The sequence below is a fragment of the Aphidius gifuensis genome, linkage group LG5 (assembly GCF_014905175.1).
Source record: "Aphidius gifuensis isolate YNYX2018 linkage group LG5, ASM1490517v1, whole genome shotgun sequence".
Classification (NCBI taxonomy): domain Eukaryota; kingdom Metazoa; phylum Arthropoda; class Insecta; order Hymenoptera; family Braconidae; genus Aphidius; species Aphidius gifuensis.
Window position 1 is genome coordinate 8,925,359 of NC_057792.1, and position 14,395 is coordinate 8,939,753.

General features: G+C 31.5%; 1 protein-coding gene across 1 annotated transcript; it reads right to left on the bottom strand.

Moving 5' to 3' along the window:
* Positions 1-6,562: 6,562 nt before the first annotated feature.
* On the bottom strand, positions 6,563-7,048 carry LOC122856336 (putative uncharacterized protein DDB_G0286829). The gene has a single exon (XM_044158022.1). It carries the CDS (start codon positions 7,046-7,048, stop codon positions 6,563-6,565), a length of 486 nt encoding a protein of 161 aa, XP_044013957.1.
* Positions 7,049-14,395: the final 7,347 nt, after the last annotated feature.

Genomic DNA, 14,395 nt, shown 5'->3' on the forward strand with positions numbered 1-14,395 from the left:
CAAACATGGTGAGCGTTGAAATCTCCAATGACGCTGAAGCTGGCCGCCACTCTGGCAGCCAAACGCTGCACTGTAAAAAAAAAATAATTAGTTTTACTATGTTACTATAGTACTGAGGGACGTTTTCGGAAATATGGTTCAACATATTATTTTTTATAATTTTTTTTACGATGTGCATTTTAAATTTCACGATAGTAACATAGTAAAAAGTACTCTGCTGAGGTAAAACCGGTTTTTATTATGGTTTTAGTAGACTTCACTTGTTCAATAGATAGTCTTCACTATACCAATGATACGAACAACCATAAACTTGTTACTTTGTACTATGTTGTGTGTTTAAATTCACCATGACCGTGAATTTGGAAAATGAACCGTACTATGGAAACCATTAAAATGTGCTATGCAACTCGTAGGTGTTACTATATACAAAATGGTAAAAATTATTAGGTCTGTAGTTAGTTTCACTATGCTAGCATGAAAGAAGAAGGGAATAAAAGAGAATAAATATATATAGACATTTTCGATTCTTGTTTCTCTACTGTTTTATACCTGAATGGCAATTTGGGTAAACGATCGGAGTTCAAATCCAGAAACCCGGGTTCGAATCCCGAGTTAGGTCAAGAAATAGCCAAGTTGAAAAACATGTATAAACATAATAATTATTATAAATAATTTAAAGTTATTTTTTAAATAAACAAATAATTCTGTTTTTTTTTATCGAAAATACAAATAGAATATAATGAAATGTACTATTGAACATCGTAAATCTCACCATGCAACATAGTAGATTCAACGAACGCTAGACTTGACTATGCAACATAGTACTTCTTAACAAGATACATCGTATCTTCTCCAATTGGAACATTGTAAACTATACTAGGATAAAAAATTTTACTATGTGCATAGTACATGTTATTATTTTTTCGAAAACGTCCCCGAGTACCAGAAAAAATAGTAAAAATAATTCTTTTTTTATAGTAAAACTAATTATTTTTTTTTTACAGTGTGGATAGTCAGGGACGTACAGGGGCCCCGTGCTTACAATAACAAAAAAAGTTTTGTTCTCATGTTTCACTACTTCATCTATTATCGGAATCATAAACAAAGTAGATAAAACCTAGAAATACATTATTTACCCTCAGCATAGCGTTTAAGGGGGTAAAAAAGGGGTAAAAACGCGTATACCAGTAAATTAATTTTTTAACTACTTTAAAACGAAAATTGGACTAAGCGGTTGTTTTGTAAATTAGTATTAAAACAATACGAAGCTAGAAAAGAAAAATCAACCCTTAACATAGCTTTTTAGGGGGTGAGAGGGGGGTGAAAACACAAAATTTTTCGAAAATAATTTTCTTAACTACTTTAAAACGAAAATTGGACCAAACGGTTATCATCTAAATTAATATTAGAACAATAGAAAGCTAGGGAAAATATATCAACCCTTAACATAGCGTTTAAGAGGGTAGTAGGGGGGTAAAACTTTAATTATTTTTTTTACTAACTTTAAAATGAAAATTGAAGCATGAAAATATTATCTAAATTAAAAGTCAACTAATTAAAAGCAATGAAAAAAATATCAACCCCCAACATAGTGTTTTAGGGGGGGCCAAGGGGGACGGAAATTTTAATTAATTTTTCTACTAACTTTAAAAAGAAAATTAGGGCATGAAAATATTTCCTAAATTAGAAGTGTACTAATTAAAATCTAAAAAAAAATTACGACTCTTAACATAGCGTTTTAGGGGGGGGGGGAGCCAGGGGGGACGGAAAGATTAATTAATTTTTTTACTGAATTTAAAATGAAAATATTATGTAAATTAAAAGTTGACTAAATAATAGCTAAAAAAAAAATATCAACCCCCAACATAGGGTTTTAAGGGGGGGCCAGGGGGGACGGAAACTTTAATTAATTTTTTAATAACTTTAAAATGAAAATTCGGGCATGAAAATATTTCCTAAATTAAAAGTGTACTAATTGAAAGCTAAAAAAAAAAACTACGACCCTTAACATAGCGTTTTAGGAGATAAAAAGGGGTGAAAACGCGGATTCGAGACAATTTAATTTTTTTTTCTATCTTAAAATCATAACTGGGGCATGAAAATATTATGTAAATTAATAATTGACTAATTAAAAGCTAAAAAAAAATTATCAACTCCCAGCATAGCGTTTTAGGGGGGGCCAGGGGGGATGGAAACTTTAATTAATTTTTTTACTAACTTTGAAATGAAAATTGGGGCATGAAAATATTATCTAACTTAAAAGTCAACTAATAAAAAGTGAAAAAAAAAAAAAAAACCCGAAACATAGCGTTTTAGGGGGTGAAAAGGGGTGAAAACGCGGATTCTTGACAATTTAATTTTTTTTTCTATTTTAAAATCGAAATTGGGGCATAAAAATATTATGTAAATTAATAACCGACCAATTAAAAGCAATAAAAGAAATATCAGCCCTCAACATAGCGTTTTAGGGGGGGCCAGAGGGGACGGAAACTTTGATTAATTTTTTTTACTAACTTTAAGATAAAAATTGGGGCATGAAAATATTATGTAAATTAAAAGTTGACTAAATAAAAGCTAAAAAAATAATATCAACCCCCAACATAGCGTTTTAAGGGGGGCCAGGGGGGACGGAAACTTCAATTATCTTTTTAATAACTTTAAAATGACAATTGGGGCATAAAAATATTTCCTAAATCAAAAGTGTACTAATTAAAAGCTAAAAAAAAAATTACGGCCCTTAACATAGAATTTTAGGAGATGAAAAGGGGTGAAAACGCGGATTCTGAACAATTCAATTTTTTTTTCTATCTTAAAACCAAAACTGGGGCATGAAAATATTATGTAAATTAATAATTGACTAATTAAAAGCTAAAAGAATAATATCAACCCCCAACATAGCGTTTTAGGGGGTGGTAGAGGGAATTAAAACTTTAATTATTTTTTTTACTTACTTTGAAATGAAAATTGGGGCATGAAAATATTTTGTAAATTAAAAGTCAACTAATTAAAAGCAAAGAAAAAAATATCAACCCCCAACATAGCGTTTTAAGGGGGGCCAGGGGGGACGGAAACTTTAATTATTTTTTTTACTGACTTTAAAATGAAAATTGGGGCATGAAAATATTTTCTAAATTAAAAGTGTACTAATTAAAAGCTAAAAAAAAATTTACGACCTCTAACATAGCGGTTTAGGGGGTGAAAAGGGGTGAAAACGCGGATTCTAGACAATTTAATTTTTTTTTCTATCTTACAATCAAAACTGGGGCATGAAAATATTATTTAAATTAATAATTGACTAATTAAAAGCTAAAAAAAAAATATCAAACCCCAACATAGCGTTTTAGAGGGGCCAGCGCGGACGGAAACTTTAATTATTTTTTTTACTGACTTTAAAATGAAAATTGGGGCATGAAAATATTTTCTAAATTAAGAGTCCACTAATTAAAAGCAATGATAAAAATATCAACCCCCAACATAGCGTTTTTAATTAGTGGACTCTTAATTTAGAAAATACCTCAATGCCTCAGTCTATTCTAAAGTCAGTAAAAATCCCCTGGCATGTTGGGGTTGATATTTTTAGCTTTCAATTAATCATTACATAATATTACAATGCTCAATTTTGATTTTAAAATAGAAAAATATTAAATTGTACAGAAACACCCCAAAACGCTAGGTTAGTCAATTTTTTTATTGATTCAGTTTTAATTTTTATTTATTTAAATTATATTTTATATATTTATTGATGATTGAAATTGAGTTTGAACAAACGAGATGAAAAATTATCAATGCACACGTGAATGTTGGGTTATGTTCGATTACAATATATTTTATTATTATTTATTTCAAATATTAAACAAATTGAAGAGATAAATAATTTAATGTTTGAGATTTGATTTTGATTATTTATTTAATTCTAAATGATTAATTTGGAAACTTAACCTAAGTTTTGTACGTACAAATTATTATTTAATATGGACCGTGTGGTCATCAAGTATGATCAAGAATTTTATTCTTGATTTAATTTAATGATAAACTCAATCTATAAATTATATTATTTAGCAAAGAAAATGTTGAATATAAACTTAAATAATTATTAATACAAAAAATACCGACAATTTGGATGTAGTCGTTGATGATGATGATGAAGATGTCTCCTCGTGTTGAACGAGTGTAGATTGAATAATTAGTTGTTGAAGAGATATCTTGATGTATATGTTGGATGTGTTTTCTTGATTTTATTGAATAAATTGAGCTCAATATATTGTTGATAATAATGATTATGTATAACGTTATTTTATTATTTATTGAATCGATAATTTGATTTAAGGTTGTTTTTAAATCGCATGACCGGGCGACGTTTTGGGTTCACAGGGGTACTTACAAACGTATGTTAAATAAAAAAATTATAGCGCCCCCTCATGCCTAAAATCTTTTCACTTTACTGATGCGTCATAAGTAGTGTGAGTGTTGCCGGCTTATATTTACAGACACTAATACTACTCTAGCAATAAACATTCAGGGGGAAGTTCCAAAACCGTACATTTCTTGTAAGAGAAGGATAGAAGAAGAGATGGAAGATTGAGCCAGAAGAGATAGAGAGAAGGATAGAGCTAGAAGAATAAAACCGAACGGCGGTATTGGAACGTACCCCAAATTTTCAATGTAATTCAGCCGGCTAAAACCCGTAAATTTAAAAAGTAATTAGCCAATATCTTTTAAACGGCACTGAGGAAATGGATAATTTTTTTTTCATTGATTTCGTATTTGTAAAGTGTACAAATCTGTAGAAAAAAATCAAAATTTAAATTAAGAGTTTTAAAAGTACAAGCGCAAACGTACCTATACTCCCTATGCTTGCGTGTTAAAGTTGTCAACTTTGACACTAATTATCTGGATTTTGACGCAGAGGAAAATTACGAAAAAATTCCACCAAATAGATAATTATTTCATTTAAACATTAAAAAAAAAAAATCGAAAATTAAATTACGGGAATTTCATTTGAAAACAACCTTAATAAAATACAAGTGAAATTGTTGAATTGGGTGTGGGTCTCAATATAAATTGTGATCACACACGTGCACCTGAGACGGCTGCCACAAAGCCTCTGCTATTCTTTTCTTTTTCATTTCCTCTTGTTGAAGGAAATGAAAATCTTGACTTATTCAGTCAATTATTTCTTTTGACTTTGGTGGTGCGTGCTAATGCGCACCATGCGCAGCACATAATAAATCATGTCAAATTTACATGATATTTAATTTGACAAGATTTCAGTTTTAACTCGTTACAAGCTTTTAATTAGTACACTTTTTATTTAGAAAATATTTTCATGCCCCCCCTGGTAGAAATAATCTCTCCGGATTTTCTCCGGATTTCTCCGAATTATCTGCGGATTTCTCCGGAACGTTTCCGGATTGCTCCGGATTTTCTCCTGACTTCCTCCGGATTTCTTTGGATCGTCTACGGATTTTCTACGCAATTGCGGCTTCCGGAGATATTATTCCGGAGTTTTTTTGGGTTTTCTCCGGATTTTCTCCGGATTTTTTCAAAAAAAATTTCATTTTCACTTTTTGTATGTAAACTCTTATTTCTACTTTTTCTTATTAATTTTTCCATTTTTTTGTGTTTGTTTTTTTAAGTCAAAACTCCGGAAAAAATCCGGAGATATCCGGATATACTCCGTAAATATCTCCGGAAGTTTCAATTACGTAGAAAATCCGGAGAAATCCGGAAAAATCCGGAGAGATCCGGAGAAATCCAGAGAAATCCGGAGAAATCCGGAGAAATTCCGGAGAAATCTGGAGAGATTATTTCTACCAGGGCCAATTTTCATTTTAAAGTTAGTCAAAAAATTAATTAACCTTTCCGTCCCCCCTGGCCTCCCCTAAAACGCTATGTTGGGGGTTGATATTTTTTTTATTGCTTTTAATTAGTGGACTCTTAATTTAGAAAATATTTTCATGCCTCAATTTTCATTTCAAAGTCAGTAAAAAAAATAATTAAAGTTTCCGTCCCCCCTGGCCCCTCCTAAAACACTATGTTGGGGGTTGATATTATTTTTTTAGCTTTTCATTAGTCAATTATTAATTTACATAATATTTTCATGCCCCAATTTTGATTTTAAAATAGAAAAAAATATTAAATTGTCTAGAAACCGCGTTTTCACCCCTTTTCATCTCCTAAAACGCTATGTTAAGGGTCGTAATTTTTTTTTTAGCTTTCAATTAGTACACTTTTAATTCAAGAAATATTTTCATGCCCCAATTTTCATTTCAAAGTTATTAAAAAAATGAATCAAAGTTTCCGTCCCCCCTGGCCCCCCTTAAAACGCTATGTTGGGGGTTGATATTTTTTTTATTGCTTTTAATTAGTTAACTTTTAATTCACATAATATTTTTATGCCCCAATTTTGATTTTAAAATAGAAAAAAATATTAAATTGTCTAGAAACCGCGTTTTCACCCCTTTCCACCCCCTAAAACGCTATGTTGAGGGTCGTAATTTTTTTTTTAGCTTTTAATTAGTACACTTTTAATTTAGAAAATATTTTCATGCCCCAATTTTCATTATGGGCCTTCGTCTTTTTCTGTATATTTTATAGGCACTATGGTTTTATTATTATTATTGTTGCTGCTGCTGATTTGGGTATTCTTGTTCTCATTGATGTTGCTATTAGATCCTGATTTAATTTTTTTCTTTGCTTCTAATTTGTTTAAGCTTTGTGAATATCTATGTTCATTATTGACATTATCAAGTATTACCTGTTCAATGTTAATTGGACTGCCTGGTCGCTTCTTTGACGTGCCAGAGTAGTTTCCATAGCCTGAATTTCCTGTAGATGGATATGGATTTTCCATATCATCATCATTTGCATCACTATTATTTATGATTTCGCAATTACCACTCACTTCATTAATAACTTTCTTTGTTATTAATGGTTGCACTATTTTTTCATTATTTTTATTCACAGTTATTGTTTTTTTAACACTGTTAGCCCCTGTCACTGGCGTGATGGGGTTATGGGTTGGGTTGTTTGTTGTTGTTTTCCCCATTTTGGGGGAATTATAAACAAAAACACTCAATACACTGATTTATTTGTGGGATGTCCCGTCTTAACACCTGAGGGATTCTCACCCTACTTTGTTTTGTAAGTTAATTATTAATGATTTTTATTAATTTTATAATAAAGGACTGTTTACATCCCTGTCTATTCTATTAAGGCATAGGGCCACTAGCATAGTTTATCAACCATGTGCTATGCCATAGCACTTGTGTCACTATATTTCACTAGAAATTTACTAGACAATTGCCGCCGAGGACTATGTTGAAAAAATGCTGCATGCAGCATTTTCAGCATAGAACTGCTAACTTCACACTAGTTTTTTTTGATACAGCCAACATTAAAAAAATACAACATGATGGTTAGCGTTGTTAATAAATTTCTTTGTTTATATTTACACATGTATAGTACATATATATATAATGATTGACTGTCAAAATATCAAATTGTCAACAAATAAAAAAGGTTATATTTTTATTTATCTTTTATGTGTTTGTAAGCAAGTTGGTACAGCTGAAACAATTTCAAGAAACGATTGAAACGCCGCCCTATAGCCGTCATATGTGAACTTTTCCTTCCATAGCGCTATGGCATAGAACTTGGTCGAAAAACTATGCTAGTGGCCACAAGCCTTTAGAGTGGGTATAAGCCATGAAGACTAGAGACCTCTAGTCTTCTTGGTATAAGCTTATACCCACTCTAATATGTATGTGGGGTATTAAATGTGTTTGCCTCACAAGTGCGCATGACCCGCGTATTATATTATCATCTATATTTTTACTATTTATAATTGGTAGATGAGTGTCAATTTATTTATTGTTAATTAATTAATAATTATTATAAATTGGGTTAATTAAATAACGAGACAATATTTAAGATGTTGAGTTCTTGCCATTTTATTGAACAGTAAATATCATTTATTAGAAAGTTAGTTAAATGATAAAAAAATATAAATAATTTTCGAAGTTAGCCAGCAGAGGCGTAAGTGTGGGCTCGAGGACTGCTTTTTTTTTTTTTTTTTTTTTTTTTATTAATACAAAAAGTACAAAAATAAAACTAGAGATGGCCGAGGCTTACAAAGTAGTGCCTATCCAGCCCTCTTTACACTATAGTATAATTTGTTTATGAAAGAGTCTTTACACTTCTAGTGAAGTATGTTTATAAAGGTTTTCTTACAAGGAGCAAAAAAAAGTGTTTGTGGGAAAAATTACCCTGAGATTATAATATATCCTAATATGATTGTATATTTAGTTAACTATTAGATCTGATATTCTAACTCAACGTTAACATTTTTCTTTTTCTTCTCTTTTTTTTTATAAAATATAAAAACATCTTAAAACTTAAATAGATAAATATAGGTATTTAAATACGAATACTTTTGCATACAGTCAAATATGTCTTCTGAACATATGTTTATCTTACTTTAGTACTTTAAACTAATTTAGTTAAGTCTTTGTTTTGATTGTTATTTGCTCTCTTTGAAGGTACAAAGTATATGGCACAATACTAACAATAAAATATTTCTAAGTTCATAACATTAAAATATATCTGTATAAGAATAAGACTATAAGGAAATAATAATAAACTATACTAAATTTTCTTGATTAAATTTTTTTGGATATCGTGGTCAAAAAGTTACTCAATGCCATGGTTTTAGGCCTACTATTACATTTTAGCAGTCCCAGAGTATCCCGAACCAGCGGTTCTTTACCATTTTTTGTTAAAATCTTTATCAGCTTTTCTCTCTCTTTCTTGTGTAGTTCACAAGACCATAAAACGTGATCTAGAGTTTCATCTTCTTTGTTACATTCACATAGACTCGAAGGAATAACATTTATTTTTTTTAATGATATATTTAAAGAATTATGTCCAGAACGAAGTCTGTTGATTGTACAAATGCCACGTCGATTAATAGGCCACTCATTAAACCACTGTGATGGGGCTGGATCATAGAAGTGACTGAAATAATAATTTCCTTTTTCTCTACCTGTTTCGGTGCAAAAGTTGTTAAACTTTTTGTACATTTTATTTTTCCAATAACTTTTTAGATCTGCAATTGTTAGTAACAGCTGAGAATCAACACCATTACGTATCGCATCTTTGGCCCCTGAATCTGCTCTTTCGTTACCTGTAATACCTCTATGTGCTGGTACCCAGTATAAATTGACTAATTTGCCTGCATTTTCTAATTGATAGAGTTTATTTTTTAGATACCACGCTATGTATTTTGTTGAGTTAATTTTGAATTTACTGGAAATTGCTAATAAAACACTAAGAGAGTCGGAAAAGATACTGAAATTACCTGGATCTTTTCTCTCTATTAAATTGAGACATTCCCCTATTGCCAAGGCTTCAGCTGTAAAAATAGAAGCTATATCGGATGATCTAAATTTATAGAGTGTATCATTGTTACCCATTGCTATCGAAAAGTCTACAAAATTCGCGCCTTCTATTTTTGATCCGTCTGTATAAAAGGTTTTTGAATCAGTCAGGGTATGTTCAAATATTCGAGTAAATTCCTCGAGGACTGCCACATGTATATGCAATTAGCGCCACCTATATTAATTTATACGACATGCAGGTGATCAAACTAAACCCCAATCAAAATCAGCACAAATTGTTGCGGCAATCAAATTTCAAATAAGAGCCAATTAAATTCAAATTTCAGGCGGTAAATTTGAAAATCATCAAGCGCCGCCATGACATCAATCCTTTTTTCATTAAAAAAATAGGCTTAAAGGGCCAGTGAGACGGAAGAGAGGCTAATGAAGAAAATAATCCACAGTAAACCACGACGTATTGATGGCATGTCGGCAGCCTGCTTAAATTCATCATTATCACACTCTCTAGACGATGTAACGTAACGTAAAATTGACTCTTTTGTTTGGTATTTCGTCTTTCTGCATTTTTTACCATGTGAACGTAGTAAAATTCGCTTCAAATATCGTAATTAATATAAAACACAATAAAAATTAAATCGGGAATCGTATTTTTTAAAATTGATGAGTAGTATAAATAACATTGTTCGAATTTAGGTACCGAATGATTATATTAACGAGCGTCAATTGTCAATTCTACTATGCTAACATAATAAACATTAATTTACACATAGCACTTTGTATCTACAGTTTATTAAAAAAAAAAGATTTCGTTAGTACTTTCGACTATGTCTTCGGTAAAAAAAATCTTGTTCCATAGTTTGATTACAAATGATTTAATTTACTATGTGCCTTTATCAAAATATATAAAATAAATAATAAAAAATATAAAAAAAATATTATATCTTATCAAAAATCCGAAAACATCCACCAGTACTACAGTAGCATAGTAAAACATAATATTTTTTTCTCTCCGTGTAGTTTTATTCATTTTTTTCCATTTTTTTTCCGTTGGTTTTTTGACGCAAAAATCCGGAGATATTATGAAAATAATCCGCAGATATCCGTGAATATCTCCGTAAATTCCTTATTCGAAAATTCTATTTCCGAAAGTCTCAATTACGTAGAATTTCGGAGCGATATCCGGAGAGATTTTCCACCAAGGATTGTATTGAAAGAATATACTATCGGATATTGACGTAATTGGTAAGTATAATTTAACATCATCAACATTGAGTAGAGTGTAGCAAGATCGGAGAGACCATTAATGTATATATCAAACAGTAAGAGATTAAGGTTAAATCCTTGAGGTACCCCGATGTTGGTGCACTCAGAGAAGGATATGTTAACAGTTAACATACCAATATGTTTACATTAAACATACAAAAGTTTAATGTTAAGATATATATATTAACAATAAACATAGATATCTTAACTGTTAACATACGTATGTTTATACTTAACATACGTATCTTTACGCGGCCAAATATTTTGATGCATCAGTCTACTTCTTGTAATCTTTTTTTTTTGACATTATATTGTGATACTATTCTAATTGTAATATAATATAATATGTACTCGTGTTGTCATAAATTTATTTAAATTTAGTTTTTTTGTAAATTCATTCTTAATTTTACATTAAATTTTCATATTTACATACGTAAATGTCTTCAACTATCAGCCTAACCTTCAAATTGTGTCAATTACAGATATCTTAATAGTTAACATACGCATATTAACTATTAAGATACGTATGTTTAATGTTAATATATATATCTTTGATGTAAACTTATCAGCCACCACCCATTTAAACATGGCATATGTTAACATATTACAGGATATGTTAACTGTTAACATATCCTTCTCTGAGTGTGAGTATGGTGCATAGAGAATGTCACTAACACGGACGTAGCACAAACGATCAGCAAGATACGACCAGATTGTATGAACTCGGTACATTGATTAAGATCAGTTTATTTACTAAAATATACTAGTCAATCTGATCGAACTCCTTTCCCATGTCCGTGTAGATGACTTGACAGTTATTATTTATGTGCAACATAGCGTATTCTTTCTACCTACACGGAGAGAAATCCGCAGCAAATAATGCTGTAGAGTATCAAATAAATTTTACTGTAGTCTACTGGAAATTGAGAAGTTGCGTGGGGAGGCCACCAGGATCGACTCCCAGGTAGGATCCCACAAGGGTGAACGCACTGAAAAAACATTCCCGCTGCAGGCACGGTCTATTGTACCGGTAATGGTAGACAGCTACGGTAGCAGGATGTCCATGTAAATCCACAGTAAGCACTCGTATATTCTCGGTAAACTGTACTGCTGTGAGAGCAGTACAAAGCACTGCTGTGGCAACTGAATGCGCACATCTGTATGCGCGGTCATATACGATTTACGACTTTGACATCACTTATAGGTTAGGATTAAAATTTAGAATTTTTAAATGTTCAATTAAACATTTCTTTTAATGTTAAATTTGAAAATTTATTTTCACGTTAAAAATTAAATTTTTTACATTTTTAATTTACCATGTAATATTATTTTTATGCTATCATTATAGTTAATGCAATTTCTTCGTTTATTCAACAAGTTAATTTATTATTATTACACGGTAAATTAAAAATGTAATTTTTTTTTTTTTAAATTCTATATTCAAATAAAATATATTTTTTTCATATTTTTTATTCATATTTTTTTTATAATATACAAGATTTTAAAATCAATTCATATTCAATAATAATAGTAATATATAATTATATTTATTAATAATGAATATTAATAATATACTTATATACATCATTTAATTTATCGAATGAGTCTTTACGTGTCATACAGCTATTTTTTGTACTGCTAATACGCCTGGACTCATCGACAGTAAAATGTTCGGCTGCAGCAGCAGTGCTGTACTGCTGTGAGAGCAGTACAGAAATTCCAAGTTGGGTGTACTGCTCTCACAGCAGTACAGCGCTTCGCAGTCTACTTTACTGCTACGGCAGCAGGAACGTACCGTGCCTGCAGTGGGAACGTTTTTTCAGTGCGGCCGTGCCAGGCTTGTTACAAGCTTGTGTTTCCTAGCCTTGGTGGACTAGAATGTGCCTAGCTTGGCACAGAGAATTTTTCCAGTCATTGCACAAGACTTGTTAATCTAGGCTTGTACCAAGCCTGTGTCGATTGTTATTTCCAAGCCTCACACAAGGTTAAAAATTCCAAGCTCGTGTCAAGCTTGTATTTACAGTCATTGCACAAGACTTGTTATTCCAGGCTTGTACCAAGCCTGTGACAATCGTTAATTCCAAGCCTTACACAAGGTTAAAAATTCCAAGCTCGTATCAAGCCTGTATTTACAGTCATTGCACAAGACTTGCTAGTCCAGGCTTGTACCAAGCCTGTGTCAATCGGTAATTCCAAGCCTTAAACAAGGTTGAAATTTCCAAGATTGTGTCGAGCCTGTATTTATAGTCATTGCACAAGACTTGTTAGTCCAGGCTTGTAACAAGCATGTGTCAATCGTTAATTCCAAGCCTCACACAAGGTTAAAAATTCCAAGCTCGTATCAAGCCTGTATTTACAGTCATTGCACAAGACTTGTTAGTCCAGGCTTGTACCAAGCCTGTGTTAATCGTTAGTTCCAAGCCTCACACAAGATTAAAAATTTCAAGGTTGTGTCAAGCCTGTTTTTCCAGTCACTAGACAAGCCTTGTTAATCCAGGCTCGACACAAGACTGTCCCCTTGATTTTTCCCGCCCTCACACGAGCCTCGTAATACAGCCTTGTTTCAAGCTGGTGCCCATTGTTTCACCAAGCCCGACACGAGACTTGACTTATGCATATATTTAACTCAAAAAAAAAAATTATAGTAATTAGATATATAAATTTAATATAAATTTCAAATAAAAATTATCAGGCTTTGACTATTGTGTGAGGCATTCGCGAGGACTGTGTGTTTAGTCTCAATAGAATTTATTTATATAAAAAATTTTGACGACCACTTTTATCAATACCCCGATGGTCGACATGATAGTGCATTGGACTTCCACGTGAGAGGCCCCGGATCGATCCCGCGTCGCGTCCCTAGTTTTTCGTTTAATTATTATCGTTTAATAGAATTGTCTGAATTAAAAAATAACAATGTCGGAATTATTAAATTAACAATAATAATAGATTAACCATAATAATTTATTTATATTTTTTTTTAAATTGTTTTTGGAAGCTTGAGTCAAGCCCGAGGCTCAAGCCTTGGCACAAGGCTGGAATACGAGTCTTGACACGAGGCTGGGACACGAGCCTTGGCACAAGGCTTGTCATCGAGCTTGTAACATAGGCACATTTCCAATCACTTAACAACCTTGGCACAATCGTTTACTCCTACCTGGGCTAGAATTTCCTACTACACTACAGTAATTTTAATCAAAACAAAACAAAAAAACGTCACAAAAAATTAAATAAAACCTTATTATTTAAACATCAGAATAAAAATGTAACGTGTTTATTAATTTTAAAAAAATAAACCATTTTATAATTTTCATGTGTTTCACCGTATTTTTATTTAAATTCATGAATAAAATAAAAACAATAAACTTTTTTAGAAGAGGTTAGGAACACACTTGATTTCCAATAAATATTCGTGTCATCTGGCGGGAAAACCTGCTGTACACTACAGTAATTTCTGGCATAAAGTATACCATTAACTCGAGACTTCCAAAAATTCCGGTAGACTACAGTAAAAAATTTAGATGAAATATAATAATAATCATTATAATAAGTGGGAATTAGTCGCTTTAATGACGTCAGCTATGATTTTTACGATACCACTACAGTAATATTTGCTGCGGATTTCTCTCCGTGTGCATGTACATATGGCTATGGAGGTATTAAAAATTATTTGGATAAATGGAATACTTGGACATATATAAATAGATGAATCTGTTCAATCAATACAAGTAATA

Bases quoted from the DNA above. Each gene is read 5' to 3' on its own strand.
- LOC122856336 (XM_044158022.1), bottom strand. From the start codon at position 7,048: ATGGGGAAAACAACAACAAACAACCCAACCCATAACCCCATCACGCCA.